Source organism: Bos indicus x Bos taurus, chromosome 24 (genome assembly GCF_003369695.1).
Source record: "Bos indicus x Bos taurus breed Angus x Brahman F1 hybrid chromosome 24, Bos_hybrid_MaternalHap_v2.0, whole genome shotgun sequence".
NCBI lineage: Eukaryota > Metazoa > Chordata > Mammalia > Artiodactyla > Bovidae > Bos > Bos indicus x Bos taurus.
This window is the reverse complement of record NC_040099.1, coordinates 57,639,331-57,662,804: the sequence shown is the minus strand read 5'-3', so window position 1 is coordinate 57,662,804 and position 23,474 is coordinate 57,639,331. Positions and strand designations below refer to the sequence as shown.

General features: G+C 43.9%; 1 protein-coding gene across 10 annotated transcripts in view; it reads right to left on the bottom strand.

Moving 5' to 3' along the window:
* Positions 1-23,474, bottom strand: part of NEDD4L (neural precursor cell expressed, developmentally down-regulated 4-like, E3 ubiquitin protein ligase) — a 381,718-nt gene that overhangs the window by 31,937 nt on the left and 326,307 nt on the right. For 5 of the 10 annotated variants that reach the window (XM_027525517.1, XM_027525508.1, XM_027525514.1 and 2 more), the window contains 7 exons: positions 22,507-22,561; positions 22,364-22,417; positions 15,436-15,494; positions 6,136-6,201; positions 3,680-3,909; positions 1,729-1,850; positions 561-631 (listed from right to left, as the gene is read on the bottom strand). In XM_027525517.1, the coding sequence (XP_027381318.1) occupies positions 561-631; positions 1,729-1,850; positions 3,680-3,909; positions 6,136-6,201; positions 15,436-15,494; positions 22,364-22,417; positions 22,507-22,561 (657 nt within the window). The remainder of the gene's footprint in view (positions 1-560; positions 632-1,728; positions 1,851-3,679; positions 3,910-6,135; positions 6,202-15,435; positions 15,495-22,363; positions 22,418-22,506; positions 22,562-23,474) is intronic. The other 5 variants (XM_027525515.1, XM_027525516.1, XM_027525518.1 and 2 more) reach the window with 1 other exon arrangement.

Below are 23,474 nucleotides of genomic sequence, written 5' to 3'. Positions count from 1 at the left end.
CCTAGATTAAAAATGAGTAAGTTGAATGCAACATGAAAACCCACATCAAAAGTCAGCAATTACTGTCTAATTTTTCATTCTTCTCCTGCAATGTAGTGGTCATTTACCCTTCTTCCATGTCTAGGATGACTTCAAATATTCTTCCCTTATCTACTGTTTGGCCTGGTCCCCTGCCATTTTTTTAGGTTGGAAAACAAAGGGATGACAGACGCGCCTGTAACCTGTTTGGTATTAGCAATTTCAATTTCAATGGGCAATGATGAGGTTTCTAGATGACCCTTGGGTTTAATTTGGTCTACCTAGTCCTGGGTAAGCAGAGGTAACTGAGTTGTGTGTGTGTCCACCGGAAATACCATGACTCTAGGAAATGTGAACAATGATTTGCTTATTTAAAAAGTTACAGAGATCAATTAACCTCTTGAACAACTAAATGTTCCCTGGTGCTCATACTGAACGAGCGTGCCCGTAAAAATCGCTGTGACTAGCACATGGCCTCAACTCCCTTTCTATAAAGCACAAGCAGCTAACGATGTCCACTGGAGTAACCAGTGTTTACTCACCACAGATTCCATGTCATTCAGAGTTATCTGCTTTCCCAGCATCATTTTATAAAACGGTCGAATGAAGAAACCTAAAACGTGGGGAAAACTGGGTTAGTTTCAAATCTTTGATGATGCTGTGCATCAGGGCACGAACTAAAAACTAACCCGCTTTCATGTGAACGAGACACCAGGGCAGAAGAATCGAGGGCTCTCTGCAGCCAGACACGGGGCTGGTGTGCACGGGGGTGGGGAGCGGACGGGGAAGCGGGGCAGTTACACTAACAGGGATGGCCCAGCGGAGAGTGGAGGCCAGAAAGGCTGCTGTGAGACGACCAATGAGCTTCAAGCACAGGCAGGAACCTGCAGTGCAAATGCGCGTGTGCCCGGGGCGAGAAAGGCACTTCTGGCTGGGGGGGACAAGGCAGGGGCTCGCCGGGACAGTGGCATAGGGTGCCCTGGCTGGCAGGCTGGGAGGGACTGGGTAGTGGACACAGCGCTCCCACGAGGCACTGCCGAGTCTGGGCTGCTGCCCAGGGGCCAGGGGTCACCAACACGCCAGGAGGGAATCCTGTCTGCGTGTCAGTGTCATCGCTGGCGCCGTGGTGGGGAGAGGAGGACAGGGTGAGAAGGGAGCGTGGGAGACCGTGGAGGAGGCTGTGCGGCCTTCTGGGGGAGGAGGGGGCCTGAGCAGGGCGAGAGCAGTGAGGAACACCCCCTGTGGTTCCGCAGGGGCCCCCCACACCCGTGCCAGGCCGGCCTGCGCTGCACGCCTCTCAACAGGACGCGGGAACCTCGGTCCCCCTCCTCCACCTTCAACCCCCATCCTCAGCCCGCCCCAGGTCTCCCCAGGCACCCACCCCTGGCAGCAGCTCCTGCCCCCTCGGGCTCAGTGTAGCCCTAAGACGAGGCTCAAACCCCATCGGTGTCGGGGGAGGGAAGAAGGTGAGGCCCCAGACGGGGCTAGGGGGCCGACACTGACATGCTGCGTCTCTGTTCTGCCTCCAAGGGCAGTCACGGTCTTAAGGAGCACCTTCGTTATGGGCAAAGCATTAAGAAAAGAATCCATTGATTTACAGAGAACCAGTGAGACTCTTCTGCTTAAAATCTATGATGTGAGTAAGACACCTCATGATAGACCACAGAGAACACTGTCTTATTACCTTCAACACTTTTAAAAATAACTTACCATCTAGAAGTTTCCCATGAAATACTGCCAGCCCAGCAACTCTTCCAATGAAAGTGAAATAGGACAAATGATCTTCATTACAGAGGCCTGAATTGGGATTGATCTGAAGTGTGTAGTTGTCCCTTTTGGGGAGGAAGAGAGAAAAAAGAAATGTAATCAAATCAATCAGTCCTAAAGGAAATCAAACCTGAATAGTCACTGGAAGGACTGACGCTCCAATACTTTGGCCACCTGATGCAGAGAGCCAACTGAGTAGAAAAGACTCTGATGACGGGAAAGATTGAAGCCAAAAGGAGAAGGGGGTGATAGAGGATGAGACAGTTAGACAGCATCACCAACTCAATGGCCGTGAATTTGAGCAAACTCTGGGAGATGGTGAAGGACAGGGGAGCTTGTCCATGAGGTTGTAAGGAGTTGGACATGATTTAGCGACAGAACAATAGCAAAAGAAATGCAAGCATCTGAATTTTCTGTCTCTGCCTGTCAATAGGCTTTCAGACAGATGAGGTGAAAAAGCTAGAGAACAGGGTTTATTCAGAGGTTAGCCTCTTTCCATGACCAAGGACGGAGAGCTACTGGAGCTGGTGCGCATGCCCCGTTAAGGTAAACCTAAGGAACTGTGGACATCTGACTGTGCTGACTGACAAAAACGTCAGTTTCTTACGGTTCGGCCGAGTACCTTTGGAAGATGAGAAACAGCACAGACCACAGGGGCTCGACAGGGACTCCCCGCCACAGGAGTGCTTAGGTAAGGAAGAGAGTCTGCAGCCAGGCTCCTCTGGAGGCCACTCTGGGATGTGGGTGAGGTGTGGGTGTGGTCTCTGATCCTCTCCTTTTTCATGGCTTTTATCAGTTTTACAAAATGGGAAATTCTTGGCCAGAGCACTGAGAAGAATACCGAGGCTGCTCTTTTCAAACAGCCCTCAGGAGACTGGCACCAGGGGGAAGACGTGGGAGAAGTCTTGGCCCCAAAGAGCACAGGCTGCTTCTCAAGGTCGATGACTCTCCTACTGAGGGACTGGGCCCAGCCTGAGGCTTTGAAGAAGCCACAGCCTGGAGGATGAGACGGGCGGCCTTGTGCGCAGCCATGGCTTGATTCCCGAGAAAGCCTCAGTCTTCACGCCCGGCAGTGGTGAAACCCTAATGCAAGGGGAAGGCAGGGCCTCACCTCACAGGCCCAGGACAGTCCTCTGGGTCCTAAAGGACGGATCCTCAATTTCCCTCTAAGTAGTACAATGTCAGAAAACTATTCCTGTTCATGAGACAATGACCTTCTGAATTGTGACAGTGACAAATTCCCTGAATTAGCATAACAAATGAACAGTGCTGTTCTTTACGATAAGTACCCAACACATTTTCAATTACATGAACCCAAGAGACAAGGGAAGAATTATTTTTGGGTGTTCACATTGTACGGTATTTCACCGTGTGGAGCCAGAGTCTGTTCTAGGCGTCCGGGAGGGGGGTGGGCGGGGTTGAGGTCGGCAGTGTTCATTCCCCTCAAACGAGGGAGCGGCTTACTCTCTCATCGTGTGCTTTGTTGCTCAGTTATGTCTGACTCTTCACAACCCCATGAACGGTAGCCCATCAGGCTCCTCTGTTCATGAGGATTCTCCAGGCAAGAATACTGGAGTGGGTTGCCATACCCTCCTGCAGGGGATCTTCCAAACCAAGGGATTGAACCCAGGTCTCCCGCATTGCAGGCAGATTCTTTACTGTCTGAGCCACCAGGGAAGCCCAAAAATACTGGAATGGGTAGCCCATTCCATCTCCAGGGGAATTTTCCTGACCCAGGAATCAAACCGGGTTCTCTTGCATTGCAGGCAGCTCCTTTACCAGCTGAGCTACCAGGGAAGCCCACTCTCCCATCATCTCATCTCTCACATTTATTCATGAGGAATAAACCTGTCTCAGTGGGGGACACATTCTGAAATGCACTCCAGACACTTACGTTGCCGAGTACTCGAAGAGGCCGTAGTAAGGGTTGAACATCTCCTTGGACAGTAGGAAGAACCACTCTCTGGCCACGCCCCCGTAGTCCAGACCTTTCTCCGATTCAAACTCAATCCACAGCCTAGCTTTCAGGACATCTGGTCTTTTCACAGACATGATTCTCCGATAGGACTCTTCAAATATGTTATTTCTGTGAAGTTTCATTTCAAACCTATTTGGAATATCCGCCTAAATTAAAGGAAAAAACAAAAACAAAAAAACGGACACACAGTCAGAGAGTAAATACACACCTGACTTCCTAACAGAAAAACAACGAGCAGAAATGATGGCAGCCTTCGAATAAACAATCAGGGACAAATGGCTCCAACTGGGACTCTGCCCTTTCTAGATTTTTCTTCACAGACAGAAAGCCTCCTACGTCAGGAGGAGACACACAGCACCCACGAGCAGCTGTCATCCACTGAGTCAGCAACACGTGCTGCGGAGGAAACTACGCTGAGTAGAGACAAATCATCCTGTCCCGCTTTTATGAGCAACTGAGGGGCCCTTATCCACCCGCTGACAACTGAAACACGGTCAGCGCTCTATATTGTTTCAGTCAAAGAAAGGGACTTCAGTCCAGATGATTAAAACCCATAGACAATCCCCACCTAGCCAGGCTGGGATGACTCTGAGCCCTGGTAGGGGCTCCGGCTGCAGGCGTGGGTCCACGATGCTTAGAAGCTAATTCTATTGCCAGGGTGGGGGTGGGCAGACTCTCATGATCAGGCCAAGGGCCACAGCTATTCAATGGTAAACGTGAAAATTAAAAGGCACTTGACTGAAGTTGTGAATAACTGCTTCCTGGCTAAGCAGGCCCCGGGTCGGCTCTGTTTTAACAATGGATTTGCAGAGTCGGTTTCCAGGCAGAAGGTACCGTGGAGTTTAAGTGCCAGAGTGAGACAGGGTGGGGCCCTCAGAGTCGTCACTTATCCTCAGAAGAAACGCAGGTGACTCACAAAGCAACACGGGAATTCCACGGGTTCAAATTTGAGTCATTCTGAAACGGAGGCACCCAGGAGCTCCTTTTTCTTAAATTTTTTTTTTCCAGGAGCTCCTTGATTCGGGGTGATGGAAAAGAGAACAAAACCCTTAGGGGAGCTCCCCGAGGCGGAGGCTGGGTTCCAGGCATCCCCAGTGCCTAACCCACAGCAGAGTGGGGAGAGGGCATAACTGAGGGAGTGGAGCGGGCTGGGGCAGGCGGGCGGGAAGCACAGGCAGACAGGGAGATCTGAGCTGTGGGAGACACACCCCTTTTCCCAGTGAGCCGAAGCCAATCAACAGTGACCTGTGCGAAAACACCCCAGAAAGTGAAGGCACAAAATGAGGAGAAGACTGGGAAAATCCTCACCAGACAGGTGAAACCAAAGTGAAACAGAAAACGCAGTGTTAAAGGATCTGGGGAGATATGTCAGTAGAAAATATAATATTATAATTTAAAACACTGCCTACAAAAAGCCTTACAAGATTTCTTGGTTTTGCCAGAATCTTAATGGGTTTCCCAGTGAGAAGTTTTACTCTGAAAATGACATTTGGTCTTAATATGCCAGAATATTATAAATTATATTTATGTTGTACATATTGGAATTTAAAGGGACAGACTTGAACATTTTTATAATTATAAATTGAACATTTATAATTTATAAATTTATAATTCATATTTAATAAAACCAAGGTTTTATTAAATAGGGTAACCATAAGCAACTGCATAGGCTTCTCCAAATTTTTTCACTTGGTCCTGAATTATTGTATATCTCATAAAATCATTTCTTTTTATGTATTACATAAAAAATTACCTTCAGGTGATTTAATATGTTTTGAGTTGGCCAAAATGTTTTTCTGAAAGATGATATGGAAACACCCGAAGAAACTTTTTGGCCAACCCAATAATACTAAGTTAATATTCACTTAGAAAGATGGTAACAATAACCCGGTGTACGAGACAGCAAAAGAGACACTGATGTATAGATCAGTCTTATGGACTCTGTGGGACAGGGAGAGGGTGGGGAGATTTGGGAGAATGGCATTGAAACATGTATAATATCATGTATGAAACGAGTCGCCAGTCCAGGTTCGATGCACGATACTGGATGCTTGGGGCTGGTGCACTGGGACGACCCAGAGGGAGGGTATGGGGAGGGAGGAGGGAGGAGGGTTCAGGATGGGGAACGCGGGTATACCTGTGGCGGATTCATTTCGATATGTGGCAAAACTGATACAATATTGTAAAGTTTAAAAATAAAATAAAAAAAAAAAAGGAAATTCAGATCGGAGATCCAGGTGGATTAAAGTGCAGTGAAAAAAGGAAAGTAGCATTTTTGGTATAGACATAAAAGTAAGAAACAAGTTCTCACTTAAGTAATTTTGGTAACTTACGAATGACTAAGGCAACATTTTTGGAAGACATGTACTCACAGGTTTCTTTAATTTCTTTCTAAAGTAGTCATATTTCTGCTTAAATTCTCTGGAGTAAGGAACAGCCTGGAAGACAAATGTATACATATAGATAATATGAACAATGCAATTGAAATTTTACGTACACGAAGCCGACATTCAGAAAGTTTCATGAATCGTGAGCCTTAGAATTGTCACTCCTCATATGATCACTGAAGTTTACATGATGTCTACACACCACATGGGAAGTTCTAGAAATGATTAAGACCATTCAGCACTGACTGAGGCTTTCATCCCTGAAAACAATACGGATGTTCAAGAAATCACTTAGAGATATTATCAGTTCAGTCCAGTCACTCAGTCGTGTCCGACTCTTCGCGACCCCATGAATTGCAGCACGCCAGGCCTCCCTGTCCACCACCAACTCCCAGAATTCGGTCAAACTCATGTCCATTGAATTGGTGATGCCATCCAGCCATCTCACCCTCTGTCGTCCCCTTCTCCTCTTGCCCCCAATCCCTCCCAGCATCAGAGTCTTTTCCAATGAGTCAACTCTTCGCATGAGGTGGCCAAAGTGCTGGAGTTTCAGCTTTAGCATCATTCCTTCCAAAGAATACCCAGGGCTGATCTCCTTTAGAATTGACTGGTTGGATCTCCTTGCAGTCCAAGGGACTCTCAAGACTCTTCTCCAACATCACAGTTCAAAAGCATCAATTCTTCGGTGCTCAGCTTTCTTCACAGTCCAACTCTCACATCCATACATGACCACTGGAAAAACCATAGCCTTGACTAGGCAGACCTTTGTTGGCAAAGTAATGTCTCTGCTTTCCTTTCAAGGAGTAAGCGTCTTTTAATTTCATGGCTGCAATCACCATCTGCAGTGATTTTGGAGCCCAAAAAAAGAAAATCTGACACTGTTTCCCCATTTATTTACCATGAAGTGATGGGACCAGATGCCATGATCTTCGTTTTCTGAATGTTGAGCTTTAAGCCAACTTTTTCACTCTCCTCTTTCACCTTCATCAAGAGGCTTTTGAGTTCCTCTTCACTTTCTGCCATAAGGGTGGTGTCATCTGCATATCTGAGGTTATTGATATTCTTCCCGGCAATCTTGATTCCAGCTTGTGCTTCTTCCAGCCCAGAGTTTCTCATGATGCACTTTGCATAGAAGTTAAATAAGCAGAGTGACAATATACAGCCTTGACATACTCCTTTTCCTATTTGGAACCAGTCTGTTGTTCCATGTCCAGTTGTAACTATTGCTTCCTGACCTGCATATAGATTTCTCAAGAGGCAGGTCAGGTGGTCTGGTATTCCCATCTCTTGAAGAATTTTCCACAGTTTATTGTGATCCACACAGTCAAAGGCTTTGGCATAGTTAAAAAAGCAGAAATAGATGTTTTTCTGGAACTCTCTTGCTTTTTCCATGATCCAGCAGATGTTGGCAATTTGATCTCTGGTTCCTCTGCCTTTTCTAAAACCAGCTTGAACATCTGGAAGTTCACGGTTCACATATTGCTGAAGCCTGGCTTAGAGAATTTTAAGTATTATGTTACTAGCGTGTGAGATGAGTGCAATTGTGCGGTAGTTTGAGCATTCTTTGGCATTGCCTTTCTTTGGGATTGGAATGAAAACTGACCTTTTCCAGTCCTGTGGCCACTGCTGAATTTTCCAAATTTGCTGGCATATTGAGCGCAGCACTTTCACAGCATCATCTTTCAGGATTTGGAATAGCTCAACTGGAATTCCATCACTTTCACTAGCTTTGTTCATAGTGATGCTTTCTAAGGCCCACTTGACTTCACATTCCAGGATGTCTGGCTAGGTGTGTGATCACACCATCATGAATATCCTAACTTACCTAACCCATGCCTAAGGTCAGAGGCGGTGGCTGGGAGGAGCAACCCCACGTCTGAGAGATATTATACATAAACTAAATAGACTTTCCATGTGACTTCTGTCTGAATGTGCATCAAGGTGCATTGTAATCTTTTTATGGATTGTAGTTTAGATACGTTATTGGCTACCATATATATTAACACACAACTCCAAATGAGCTGCACTGTCATTTAGAAAAGACTAACTGTGCTTTAACAATATTTGGGAGAAAAAGTTAACAGCAGAAAGGCAAGTGAACTGATTCTCTTGTCAAGGAATAAAAAACTGAGTAGACAGCATGCTGGAAACGTCCTCATTTTAGGAGCTGATTATTTAGTGGTTGTGGGCAAGGATCTCTTTAGATCTGGAAGGCTGTATCTATGGAGCAGAGGGATGATACACAGAAGTGAGCTCGGTAACTGAGCTAACGTTATTCATTCTGGGATCTCTTCAGGTAAAGCAGTATCATTTCTATATCGTCATTCAAATATTCCCTACTTGTTACATTGTCAGGTAGCTTGTAGTATCTGAGAGCCCTGACTTCAAGCTGTTGAAAAGGCTTACAATTCTTTTTCTGAAGCAGAAAGGATTGGCTTTTGCATACACACAGACAAAACTGGACAGCCTGACACTCAGAACAACTCCTTGCTTTCTGGAGCAGAGTGTGAGTCTGGGCAAGGATACTTCTGCTGGTATCATTTTGGACTGCATTAATGAAATATACCGATCTTTTGCAAAGGGTTTCCAGACTCCAGACCTTATGCCTTGGCCACACTTATTCCTGACCAGGAAAAGCGAAAATGAAGAGCACGAGTTTCTTCCCTTTGTACTGCCTAAAAACATGACCACACAGACAATAAGTAGGCCAAAACAAAAATAAGTAACTGCCGTCACAGAAAACCATGATCATGTCAGTATTCTGCCTTGTAATTCAAGAACCAAAGACATTACATTCATGTGTCTTAAGAGCATTTTGAAGACAACTGGCTGCCGAGGGGGAGAGGCAGAGAGACAGACTAGAGGTTGGGGTTGGGAGATGCAAACTGTTACACCCAGAAACGATAAACAACAAGCACGGGAACTATATTCAATATCCTGGTATAAATCATACATAGTTTATATATGTAACTATACATACATATTTATACATACACTCAGCGTGTGTATAACTGCGTCACTGCCGTACTGTGGAGACTGGCAATACTGCAGATCGACCATACTTCAATTAAAAAACAAAGACAACCTACACCACCTATGGTTTGTTCTTCATTTTTAGTTTTTAAGCCAGTCTTTGTTTACTTCTCCACTGAACATCAGACTTGACTATATATCATATTTATTTTGGACGGTGTTTAGTCTGATGAAATAATGTATGAGTTTTGATTCCAGAAAAGGTAGAGATTTTATCACCATCTGGACAACCACCAACATAAGGAAATGGATACAATGGTCTGACATAAGCCAATAAAGACATTATCATGCTTTTTGCTCTGTAGCTTTTTTAGAAGCTACTGTGAGCAACGGGCAATAAAAGCTAAATGAATACCTAAGTAAATGCAAGGCAGGCAAATGACAGAATTCCTCTTACATGAGGTGGTTGGGGAAGGCGGCTCTGGGAAAGAGAAACCTGAGCAGAAACGAGAGTGACAGGAGAGAACAAACCATGACAGTGAAGTGTCAAAAGGAAAAGTATTTGTCTGAGGTTCTCAGGAATGATCAGCTGTGATAGAAGAAAATTAAGCCTGGAAAAAAAAAAATGATTTCCTTTTATGGTTTCCGGCCAGCTTCAGAAGCCCAGATTTGTAGGACAGACTCCCTGCCAGCTAGCTCTGTCACATGACCTCTCTACTCTCGAATGCTTGCTCAGTGAAGTCGAAGGACTCAACTAGTCAAATTTTAAGCCTCTTCCATTTCCCCAAATATGTCATTCCCAGTAATTATTTTTTGTTTCCTCATCTGCAAACAATGAAAAAAGGCTTGAACATTCATCACTGTGTATGCAAGTCCGACAGTATCTTAAATGACAAGTTTCCCAAGGAATGTATTTCAAAGTGTTGCCCCCAGCCCATGGTACCTCCGCCCCTGTCTGGCTTATAATCTGCTAGCTGCTGACTAGCTGTGGGTGGAAATCAGTGCTGAGATATTTCTGGCCTTTCTTCTTTTGAGGAGATGATGCACGAAAGCTAAGAAATCTACCTCCTCCTCTAATACTCATATTTTCTCTCTAGGGGTCGTTCTTATAATGGCTTTTTATATCCTTCTCCTAAAAAGATTCCAACAATCTTTGTGATAGAAGAGAATGACATTTCTGAAGAGAATGACATTTCTTGTATCAGACAGGCCAATTTATTTATTCTCTCGTGAAAATCTGGCATCTTATTTTCTTATCCACAACATAACTTTTACATAAACCTATTTAAATAATGAAGGTATCCGTTGATTAAAGCTACCCTCTATTAAATAAGGTTTCTTTTTTGAAGAAAATGAAAATCTGACGCTGTGTAAGTGGGTTCTCAGTATTTGCATGCATCATTGTCCACTACTGACCCTGGAGCTCCTGGCAGAGAAGGGTCCGGGCCTGACACAGAGACGTTGGTAGGGCCAGAAGAGCTGAGGCTCCGGCCTGGATTCTGACGCGGGCTTTAACTTTCAGCCACACAAGTAGCGTCTGAAAAAGTGGGAATCACAACTACTTCCCTACCATCCTGAGGGGATTGCTGTGAGTTTCAAAGCAGTTGGTTATATAAAGTTCTTGAACAGGTACAAAGCGTTACACAAGCATGAGATAGTGCTCTTAAGAGAAGCAAGTATGAACAGCACTTCACATTTCCAGGGCCTTTAATGGTGACGCCTGGCATACCAAGAGCATACTGAATCACAGTAATGTCACAGAAGGGTCCCTTCTCCCCCAGTATGTAGACATTTTTAAAACCTGGGAAAAAGAGAGAAACTCTAGGTACCAGATAGGCAGAAAGACTCAAAATTGTAGAACTGGGGTTTGGACCCAGCCTTGGCACTTGGGCTTGAGTTTTTAATCCTCACATGGGCACACAGAACATGGCCTACAGTCTGTATGACCCAGGGGATCAGAACACGGCTCCCTGCACAAGACCCTCATCCGAGAAGCATACAAGAAAATTCTACCCACAGGCCTGGGGAAGTTGCAAGGAAGCTTACCTTCCGTCTGGGATCATAACTGGGAGAAAAATAATAAACAAATCCAGACCTCTAATAAACTCAGACTCCAAGCCTATACACCAGAGTGAGTATGAGACCCACAGTTATAGTAACTAAGGGTGCATAAATATAAACTAAACAGTAAACAGTTAGTACAGTTCAGGACATATGAAAGACCCATAAGATAAAAAAAAATGAGTACATATGCACTTAAAAACAAAAATTAGACACTGAACTTGACAATCACCTACCACTGAGGAGAGTTTACAGACGAGTGGGAGATTTAATCCCACTAAGACCAGAGGTAACAATAAATATAAAAGAGGCTATGAGATAAGTATTCAAGAGTGATTTAAAAGCTGCAAGTATGGGTAGAAAAATAAATAAAAGCAAAGAACAGGACAGAATAACAGTAACTAAAAAGGGCAAGCAAATTTTAAAAGATCAAAGAGAACTTTGAGCAATTAACTCAGTCACTGAAATAATAGACATAATGAACTGATAGAGAGTAGATGATAAAAAGCTTAAAAGGTAATTAACTGGGAGAGCTGAGCCTGCAGTATGGCAATAAGACAGACAGAAGATAGACAAGCTCAGAAATAAGACAGAATATGAAATTGAATCAAATACCTGGTATGAGTTACTGACACAGATAATAAAAATGGAACAGGTGCAACGTGCAAAGGAATAACTGTGGGGAACTTTCCCAGATAAAGGAAAGATGCAATCCCCACGAGGAAGAATCATGATAAATCCAAAGTAGAATAAATAAAAACAAACGTACACTTACATTCATGATAGTAAAATTGTAGAAAGTTAAAGACAGAGAAAAATTAAAAATCACTGGAGAAAAGAGAGATTTACTCATCAAAAAATGACAATCAGATTGACAACAAACTTCTCATCATCAGTTATGGAGGCTGGAAGAGGAAAAAAACAACTTCAAAGTACTGAAGGAAAGTAACTGTTGAGCAAGAACCCTGCAGTCAGCTAAACTATCATTTGACAGACAGGTAGGTAAGCCCCTTCTCTCACACTCTCACTGAAATTGCTGACCGAGCAGAGGTTCTCAAACTTGGGAGGGCATCAGAATCCTTGCGGGGCGGGGGGTGGGGTTAAAATATAGACTGCAGGGCCCACACCAAAGTTGCTGATTTTCAGTAGGTCTGGGTTAGGACCTCAAAATGTGCATTTCTAATAAGTTTCTGAATGGTTCTGACTCTGTTGATCTATAGGCTACAGTTTTAGAATCATGAACTAGAAGTTAAACTTCATTAAGGAGAAAACTTAACCTGGAAAAAAGTAAATGCAAGAACCAAGGGTAGACAAAGAAATTTGATTACATATAAGTAAATTAAACAAACATTGACAGTTAAAAAAAAAAAGAAAAAGAAAATGTTAACGATTATTTGGCAAGTTTTTGGTGCTTCCCTGGTAGCTCAGCTGGTAAAGAATCCGCCTGCAATGTGGGAGACCTGGGTTTGATCCCTGGGTTGGGAAGATCTCCTGGAGAAGGGAACAGCTACCCACTCCAGTATTCTGGCCTGGAGAATTCCATGGACTGTATAGTCCAGGGGGTCACAAAGAGTTGGACAGACTGAGTGATTTTCACTTTCATTTGGCAAGTTTGAAGATAAAGTAGTTTTAAAATTCCTTTGAACAATGGAATGTGGGACTGAGAAGAACAGCACTTAAAAAATTTTTTTTATTTTATATTTTATTTTATATTAAGGTATAGCTGATTAACAATGCTTTGATAGTTTTAGGTGAATAGCACAGGGACTCAGCCATACATATACAAGAATCCACTTCCCCCCAACCTCTCCTCCCTTTCAGTCTGCCACAAAACACTGAGCAGAGTTCCCTGTGTTATATAGTAGGTCCGAGTTGGTTATCCATTTTAAATACAGCAGTGTGTATATGTCCATTCCAAACTCCCTAACTATATCTTAGTTTGTTCGCTAAGTCTGTGAGTCTGCTTTTGTTTTGTAAGTAAGTTCATTTGCATTATTTCTTTTTAGGAGAACAGCACGAAAGTTCCCCAGAGTTGTATATTATCCAGGAAGAGAGACAGAGATTAATTTTGACATTAAGTCAAGTATGTTGGTTAAAAGTTTTAATGTGAGCACCAAAAGAATAGAAATAGAGAATACAACTTCCAAGTATAGAAAATGAGAGAAAATAAAGACTATTCTATCAGTCCAGCAGAAAGTAACAAGAGACAGAAAAGTTAAGAGACAGAAAAGATATATTAAGCAAATACTAGAGAAGCAGAGTGAACACAGTGACTGACGAAGCCACAATCGTCATGAGAGATTCTGACCCAAACTGACTTGATTACACTTGAAAAGCCAGGAAAAAAGTCATGATGGAAATGGATACTTTGAACACTACAGACTTGATCTAACAGGCATATAAAGAACTCTATACCCAGGAAAGACAGAATATACATTCTTTTGAAATACAAAAAGAGCAGTAACAAAAAATGGTCAAGCTTCCAAAGAAGTTTCAGATATCTAACAATATTCCCCAGACAATATTCTCTGACCATAATTAGTAAGAAAGAGGTAAAAACCCTCCCAAACTCTTAGAAACTAAAAAGTTTATTCTAAATAACTTATAAGCTAAGGACAAAAAGAAATCATTGTGGAAATTCCCAAAAATTTAGAACTGAATTAAAACAAAAATGACTTATCTACACTAAGGTGATGATTACCTAAAAAAACATGCTCTCACTGGGAGAGATACCACTACCTATAATTAAAGAGTAAACAAATGTCTTTTATTAGAAAATAAAGAAACAAAGATCTTCCCTCATAGTAAATCTATCTGGATTTATGATGCTAAATAATTTCCAATAGTAATGAATAAAAACTAACAAAGTTGCATGAAGACAGATGATCAGTAATTGATAGATACTTGAAAAGGCTTCAGAATTATTCAAAAGTCCTCTGCTTGAAAAACAGCACCGTTTCTTGAATTTTCCTTGTTTCTCATGATGGAGAAGGGAAAATACTACTCTGACTTATTGTGACTGTGAATATATCAAAAGGAACCATGGCAGTAAGGCAGGTATTTGTTAGACTACATGAAGAGTAGCTGATGTCTGTTTTGACACAGGTATTATTAGGCATTTTGCATTAACCAGCAGCAAAGCAGCTGAACAAATCCAACAAGTAGCTAAAGGGAAGTCAGGCATCAAGGTGCATTTGCCCCGTATTATCATCTAAGTTTTCAAATGGACATAGAATTCAAAACATGATTTGGAATGAATCAGATTAAAGTCACAAAATTAGTATTAAAAAGATTTTTTTGATGTGGACCATTTAAAAAGTTTTTATTGAATTTGTTATATGTTTTGGTTGTTTGGTCTCGAAGCCACATGGGATCTCAGCTCCCCAACCACGGGCTGACCCTGCACCCTCCGTACTGAAGGTGAATCCTTAAACAACTGGCCACCAGTGACGTCCTCAAAACTGGTATTTGAAATACACCTCTTGGTCTCTTAGCTCAGCACTCAATGTAACAAACTTTACTTCCTTTAGCTCTTCTAGTTTTTAAAAGATCCTCCAGTTTGTAATCTTCTGCTGACTCCAGCGTGGTTCCTACAATTTCAACAGTCCCTCCCTGTACGTATGTAACCACTGACAGAAGACTGGTGCATTCTCTGTGACCACTGTGGCCTATTCCAGGCTCCGCCCAGGTGTCTGAACAGGTACTTTTTAACTGCTGAATGACAGGCAGACTATCTGCCTGATGAACATACGTGAGGGGGCTATTAGTGGGTCAGCAGAGGTAAGGATTCTTAACTCTACCAGCTCTGGAGCTCAGCTACAATCTCACCAAACCTCTGCAGATTTTTAGAGCCGGAAGAGATTCAGAATCCAATTTAAATTTGTTAGCATGCATATACTACCTGTGGCCTCAAGAAATGTCAAAACTCTACAAATCCAGGACCAGGTTTTGCTTCATATAAAAAGGAAGGGAGGACATTTTGGTTGTTGTATTTTAATCTACCCTCCTATAAAACACAAAAGAGAATGCTTAGTTTTGTTACCGCTAGCAAGTCATGTTCTCTTCCTTTACATTGAAAGCTCTATGAACAGGCAAATGCAGCAATTCCAGGAAGGAGGAGATGGGAGTGATGTTAAATTTCCCAAGGACACCAGTCAGGCCCTTGGTACCGAGGGAGGCAGGAATACACAAGAAATATGTGCTTAGATGCAACCAAAATACACTGAAGAGTCAGAACTTTAGAATACTGACCGGACCAGTAATAGCTGGGTTCTGCAGTCTTGGGTCTTCCCACTGAGTAATTTTGCTATCTGAAAATATTGAAAAGAAATAAAAAGGCTTATTAGTTCAAATCTATTTCACGTTAAAAAAATGTTTTAGAAAGAATTATTTCTGGATTTTCCAAAAGCTGCCCAGTTCCCCATCCTGACCCCCAAAGATAAACAGCTTAGTATTTCAGGGTTAGAACAGAACAATAGGCCCCTCTGATACTGGCTAGTTAAAAACAACCAATCAAAAATGCACAACTAAAGTACAGCCATTTATTCACACTTTCTGGCAAACAATCTGCTGGAATTTCAATTATAAACCCCTGTTTCTTCAAGGATTTATAACTTGATCTTGATTTTCATTTAATTTTTAAAAAGGCATAAAAATTCTTAGTCCCCCCAAAGTTAACATGGAGACATGATTTTTTCTCTATTCCCTTTATTTATGGTGCTGCACACTGCTTTTGATGAAAAATCCTGAACAAATGAATAATCCATTACATGTTTCACTCCGATGCACAAAAAAATCAAAACAGCTAAGGCAAGCTGAAAAAATGAGAATTAAATACAGCAGAGGGGGATGCCAGAGAAAAGATTCCCTTCTGGCCAAGCTGGAGAGAAGTGGTTCTTTCTCCCAAATGAGTCAGTGTCAGCGAGACTGGTCGATGGCACCTCTACCACTGTTTCAGTGGTAAAGGGGGAAACAAACAGGTGCCCAGTCACTCGGGATTTGTGACGGTGCGTTTGGCTCAGTTGGTAAAGAAGCTGTCTGCAATGCAGGAGGCCCGGGTTCAATCCCTGGGTGGGGAAGATTCCTTAGAGAAGGAGATGGCAACTCGCTGCACTATTCTCACCTGGAGAATCCCACGAACAGAGGAGCCTCTCGGCGCACTACGGTCCATGGAGTCGCAAAGAGTCGGACACGACTGAAGCAACTTAGCAAATATTAACTAAAATGACTTTATGGATCGCTGTGTGTGTTGGGGGGGCAGGCAGGGATGGACTCACATGAAGGATATGGGGAGGGGAGCCAGGGGAGTTTTAGGAAATCTAAGTTGGCTTTAAAAAAGGGAAATTACTGGTTTGAGAAGAATATGCTATTTCTGGTATACTTAGTAAGTGGACCGATAAGAATAACTAAAATATTTGGTTTCAGTGACTATCCCAGGAATTTTTTGAAGTCTAGTATGGTAACCAGAGCAGTGGTAAAGTATTAAGATAAAACTACCAAAGCACATGACAATTGCAGATTCTAACAATTCGGTAGGAAAGTTACATGAAATATTTAAATGTTTTAGAGAATGCTGATGGAAGTAAAAGGCATTTTTGGGTTCCTTACTTTGAAAACAGAAGTTTTCAGAAAGTAAGAGGTGCTACTGTGATGCAGAACAAGAAAAAAGAAAACCAAACAAAGGAGAAATACAGCTGAGTAAAAACTGCCTGGGACCATATATAGACTGGGCACCATTATCAAAGCAGAAAATAATGAACTGCTACCTACATATGACAACTCCCGCTCTGTCCAGATGGCAACACTGAGCTGTCATCCTTGACACCTGCATCTGGATTTCCCATGGGTAACACCTCAAACCCAACTCTGCCAGAGTCGAAGCCATAATCTTCCAACACCAAAGCGGTTCACAGAACCTTGTCTTCCTTGCTAACAGCATCACGATCCATTCCTGGTGCAAATCCGAACCTGCCACCCCCCTGTCCTCCCCTCAACCTTTCACCACGGTGGTCACCACTGTTCCCACCTCTCGCTGAAAAGGCTTCTCTGTGGAGCACTTGCCTCTCCGTGCACTTCTCTCGAGGTTTCCCTGGTCTAGGCTCACTCACCTCTGTTCAGAACTTCCTTTACAGCTTTGCCAAGAGACTCTTTCTAGAGAACAAATTTGACCATGTCAGTCCCTTCTGGATAGTCCCTCTGGTGCTCCGGTCTGGCTGCGGAAGGGACCCGAGTCCTGACACCTGGCAGGCTCCTGCTGAACTTGACCCTGTGTCAGGCTGGCTCGTTGCACGCTGGCGGCTTGCAAGCCCACTGTGCTTCTCTAATCACGGTGCCACCCACTTTCTCCCTCCTGAAACCTCTCTTTGTTGGGCATGCCCGACTAAACCGCACTCATTATTTTGGATCCACTGGAAAAGTCACCCATTCCACAAGGTCCTTCTCTTGCAGCCTCCCTCCCCACCTGGAGCCCAGCACTTGGACAGAAGAACAGGCTCACTCCCCTAAGGCAGCACTTAAATACCTCCTGGCACTCCCAACCTACTCGAGCTGAGCCCAAGGCGGACAGGGTCCGCGTGCTGCTCATCTCTGCAGCTCCCTCTCCACCGCTGAATGCATTTCCCAGTACGCAGCAGGAGCTTGGGGTTTTTTAAATGACCAAATGAAGTGGATGGTGAAAACAAACTCCTTTTTAAAACAGTCTAAGCTTTCAGAACTACACACGGTTCTGTATGGTTATCATAATCATCAATTTTGCACTTAGGAATTATCAACATAAGAATGTTGGTGGCCAGTTACCCATTTGGTCCTGAAACGTTTGAACCTAAACTTGCTTTTTGTCTTTGAGCCATAGTATTTCAAATCAAGGGGCAAGAATGAAGTAGAAGAATGAGACTTAGTCCATTTAGATACTATTAACGGGTTTGGTACGGCTTCCCTGGTGGTATAGATGGTAAAGAATCTGCCTGCAATGCAGGAGACCTGGGTTCGATCCCTGGGTCAGGAAAATACCCACCTGGGAGAAGGGAATGGCAATCTACTCCAGTATTCTTGCCTGGAGAATCTCATGGACAGAGGAGCCTGGCAGGCTACAGCCTATAGGGTCACAAGAGTCAGACACGACTTACTGACTAAACCACCACCACCACCACCAATGGGTGTGGTACGACTGAAACGAGATCGAGAGCACCCCTGGAATCTTACTCTCTAGCTCTGTGTTGATATACAAGCTGCCGGTGGCCACCTACTCAGCACCTGGACACCTCAGGTCTTTAAGAAGAACCGTACAATTCCTGAGAGACGTAGGGCTCAGTTAAGACCTTCCCTTAACCTTTTACACCAGGCTCGAAACATACAAACTGATCAAGTGAAAGCGTCAGTTCCTCAGCCGTGTCCGACTCTGTGTGACCCCACGGATGGTGTAGCCCACCAGAGCCCCTCTGTCCATGGAGTTCTCCTGGCAAGAACACTGGAGTGAGTAGCCATTCCCTTCTCCAGAGGATCTTCCTGACCCAGGGACTGAACCCAGATCTCCTGCATTGCAGGCAGATTCTTCACTATCTGAGCAGCCAGGAAGCCCAATCTGATAAATGTCAGCCAAATCAATCAAGGACTCTGAAGACATTAGTATTGAGCATTCATGCTCTTCTGAAATTACATCTTTAAGATTTTTAATCTTAAATATGTCTCACTTCTCAAGAATTTATGAAGCCGAAAATAAAAAACCTAATGAATTAGCAGACAAGTGCACTGCCGTCTCCTACAGTCAGTGCACAGTCACGAGTCCCAGCAAAGCGGAAGACGGATGACTCTGAGCACCTCACAAGACGCCCGCTCTCACAGCCACGCGGCGCAGCGGGGATGGCCTGGTCTCTGTCCTGCGGGCAGCAGCAGAACAAAGTGAGATGCTAAATTTTGCTGGAACTAAGATTCGGGAAAAGTGTTTAGAAGGAGAAACTGATTTGGAAGGTAAGGTAATTCCAGGTAATTCAATCCATATTGGTTCTTTGTACCTGATCAAGTGTCACAAAAGAAAAATAGGTATGCTGCATTTTTCAGATTAGACTTTATTTTTTCCAGAAAGGCAATGAATGGAGCTCTGTTTAAATGATATGTACCTCTTTATTACTTCCCATTGAATAAACCTTGACAAATTAGGGAGAAATGGCAGAAATGTTACATTACCAGCTAACATGTGCGCGTGCCAAGTCGCTTAAGTTGTGCCGACAATTTGTAACCCCATGGACTGTAGCCCGCCAGGCTCCTTTGTCCACGGAATTCTCCAGGCAAGAATACTGGAGTGGGTTGCCATTTCCTACTCCAGGGGACCTTCTCACCCAGGGACTGAGCCCCGCCTCTTGCATCTCCAGCACTGGCAGGCAGGTTCTTTACCAGTAGTGCTGCAAGTATCATATTGGCACAGCTCAGGCCAGCCAGGCTCCGTCTGTGGTCTATATCCTATCACCTGAGTCCCGGGAGTTAAGAGGAGGCGGCTCCCAAGTGCTGTGTGGTCTGGAGAGGAACCGGGAATGTTGGAGAGGAGCTTGGAGGGACTGATTAAGAATTAGGAACCGCCCAGGCATTTAGCAAGGGACTACCCTCTCCAAACCAGGGGCTTCCCTGGTGGCTCAGCCAGTAAAGCATCTGCCTGCAATGCAGGAAACCCAGGTTCGATTCCTGGGTTGGGAAGATTCCTTGGAGAAGGAAATGGCAACCCACTCCAGTATTCTTGCCTGGAAAATCCCATGGATGGAGGAGTCTGGTGGGCTACAGTCCATGGGGTCGCAAAGAGTCGGACACAACTCAGTGACCTCACCTCATGCTCTCCAGACAGGAGCAGGGGGCAGGCCTTAGGGTGGAGGCACTGTTTGGCTGCTGCCTCTCAAGCCAAGCTCTCTCCATTTTCTAACCATGGGCATCAACTTCCCAACAGCACTGGCACCACCGGCCGAGTCACCACTTGTCAAGCATTTACTTCACCACGCCTCCAGAAAACCAGGCCATGAGTTTTCATATTTCTAATGTATCCCAGTACAGCACTTTGCAATTGTGCTGTGCTTGTTCCTGGGGCCTCGCAGGACATCAGGACAAGCTCTCTTCAGGTTGACCTGGCATCAGATCACCAGCTGGAACACGGCCGCAATGCTGTGTGAGGTCCTTTCTGAGCAAAAGACCAAGGCTGTGTGATGGGTTAAGCCTTTGTTTTAAAAAAACGGTCATTATTACTAGTATCTCTCTTTGAAAAGTGAAATGGTAATGCATGAAAAAACAGCAAACAAGGCTGTCTTTTGTTTTTAGTGGGAAAAAAGCGTGTGACTATTTTAAGCAAATGATGCTAAGAAACAGCAGAATTATAAATAGAATATTAAGGGGAAAGTGGGAGGACACACACATCCTAAAGCACTTGCGGCAGCAATTTTACGCTCCTCAGAGCTCCGGGAGCGGCAAAAGCCAGCATCACTACTGGCCGAAGACAAAAACGAGTCCTATGTGCCTTCAACTACCTAATGTTAACCAAGGGTAACATGCAGCCCTAAACATATCCAGGACTTGTACTATTCTGATTGAATTCTGAATTGCTGGGCTTCTTGCTTAATTGGATTGATAAAAACCCATCAAACTCTGTGCCCCAAAGTTCTCTCTACGGTGCACAGGTGGCTTAGGAACCCGGGGAGAGGACCTGGGATTTGAGGCAGTGACAGGCTCCACCTGCAGGGGGACCCGGGCCAGACCTCCCGGTCAGCTCAGCAAGGCGCTTAGCTGACCAGTGCAGTGAGGTCAGAAAATGTGAGAAACTTGATGAAAGTGAAAGAGGAGAGTGAAAAAGCTGGCTTAAAACTCAACAGTCAGAAAACTAAGATCATGGCATCCAGTCCAATCACTTCATGGCAAATAGATGGGGAAACAATGACAGACTTTCATTTTTCTTGGGCTCAAAAATCACTGCAGATTCACTGCAATTTCAAGCCTGCAATTAAAAGATGCTTGCTCCTTGGAAGAAAAGCTATGACCAACCTAGACAGCATATTAAAAAGCAGAGACATTACTTTGCCGATAAAGGGCTGTCTAGTCAAGGCTGTGGTTTTTCCAGTAGTCATGTATGGATGTTAGAGTTGGACTATAAAGAAAGCTGAGCATCGAAGAATTGATGCTTTTGAACTGTGGTGTTGGAGAAGACACTTGAGAGTCCCTTGGACTGCAAGGAGATGTAACCAGTCAATCCTAAAGGAAACCAACCCTGAATATTCATCAGAAGGACTAATGCTAAAGCTGAAGCTCCAATACTTTGGCCACCTGATGCAAACAACTGACTCATTGGAAAAGATCCTGATGCTGGGAAAGATTGAAGGCAGGAGGAGAAGGGGACAACAGAGGATGAGATGGTTGGATGGCATCACCGACTTGATGGACATGAGTTTGAGCAAGCTCCGGGAGTTGGTGATGGACAGGGAAGCCTGGCATGCTGCAGTCCCCGGGGTCACAAATAGTCAGACACAGCTGAGCGACTGAACTGAAGAAAATGTGAGGCTAGGCAACCTGGTGTAGATGTAATGCTCACATTTACGAACCAAATGAAAACAAAGATCAAAATACTATCAGATCACACGTGTACATGAACTTTAAATCTACTTGAAGACTTCTTTTTAACATACATTTTTCAGAAGGTTTAAGGGATATACTAATATGATCCCATGGAGAAACACTCCAATAGGGGGAGAAAAAAAACCCCACAAAACTAATGCCTAAAAGCAAATCTTTATTAGTTTAACTTTTAGTTGGCACAAGACATCACACGTTTATTCACAGGAGCTGGAGCAAATGTCGGCAGCAAATGTACTACAATTTCAAGAAAAGAACTGCGTATGTATTAGTGTGCTGGGTGCAGGGAAACATGCTGTGAATAGAAAATAAGTCAGAGCGGCATCTTGCCATGAGACCCCTGAAGGCAGAGTTTTAAAAAATGTGACGGCTGCTTCAAGCACTCCTCATTCCATAGATTTCTGACCTGATCATTACTTCTCATCTTATTTTCTATTACCAGAGTATATTTATTAAAAGCGCAAAAGTCAAGGGGTCGTCAATCAGAAAAAAAAAATTTTGCAACTAAAAAAAAAAAAAGTTAATAGGTCACAAGGTCAAACTGGGATGGCTGCTTCAAGCGAAGGTGGGGCATGGACAGTACCGTACGAGGGCACTGAGTCTCTGGCATCGTCCTCGCCACATAACACCTGGCTGCCTAGATGAAGAGTAAGATGATACAGCTTTCACAGCCACATCTGAGTTACCCTCGTCCCCACCTACGTGCCCGTAACAGCGCCTACTTACTGTGGTCAATGTAAAACGTCCGGCCATCCAAGTGGATCCTTTCTTCCCAGCCAGGCTGGTATCAGGGAAGAAAGACAGAGAAGACAAACAATAGCCAGCAGTTCCAAAATCAAAGGCAAAATTTAGAGACCCTACACACCTTCTCCCCAGGGGGTACATTTTGCTATAAAGAATAAATGAAATGGAAACATTTCCAATGAACTGGTGACAACAGCCAGCAACACACTTCAGCGCACATTCTACAGTCTCAGCTGCACTCGCTGGAGGATGAACAGGGAACAGGGGTTCTTATCTCAAAAGCTTCAAAGGGAAACTCCGGCACACTCTGAGACAGTCGAGCCTGGGGTTGAACAGTTCCTTTAATTAAATGTATATTTACTGAGTACTAAAGGGAGGGGGAAGGTTGATATAAGATGTGAGAGATGGAGGCTATGTCCATGTCATCAGGTGGTTGAACAATCTAATGTAGTAATTCTCTGTTGTGAACTCTCAGGACTCAGGAACCAACAGATCTGGATAATTTTTCCGAGGTCAGTCCGGTGTGCTTTCATTATCTGGACTGTGCCCTCACCTTCTAAACCCTCTCTCCAGTCTCTCCTCTGGGCTCTTTCCATCTAAACCCTGGAGCCCAACATCTGAGGAGCGTGGGACATTTGTATAACCCGATGAATAAAGACTTCACTCCGATCTTTCGAGCTTCAAATTTGGCTGTATATATAATACCATACAGTAGGCAATAGAAAGGTTCTTGGGAAATAATCACCAAAAAAATTCCCAGCACCTTTCCACTTTAAAGTAGTCTTGGAGTGGGCACCACTCCCCACCTTTCAGCCTCCGTAAGGGTTTTTAAAAAATGGGGGGGGTGGGGGTGGGTCAAGAAGAAAGCATGGAGAAGGTATCATTCAAAATTTAACTTGGAATGAATAGCTCGTTTCTCACTCAGGCCCCAAAAGAGAACTGATAAAAAA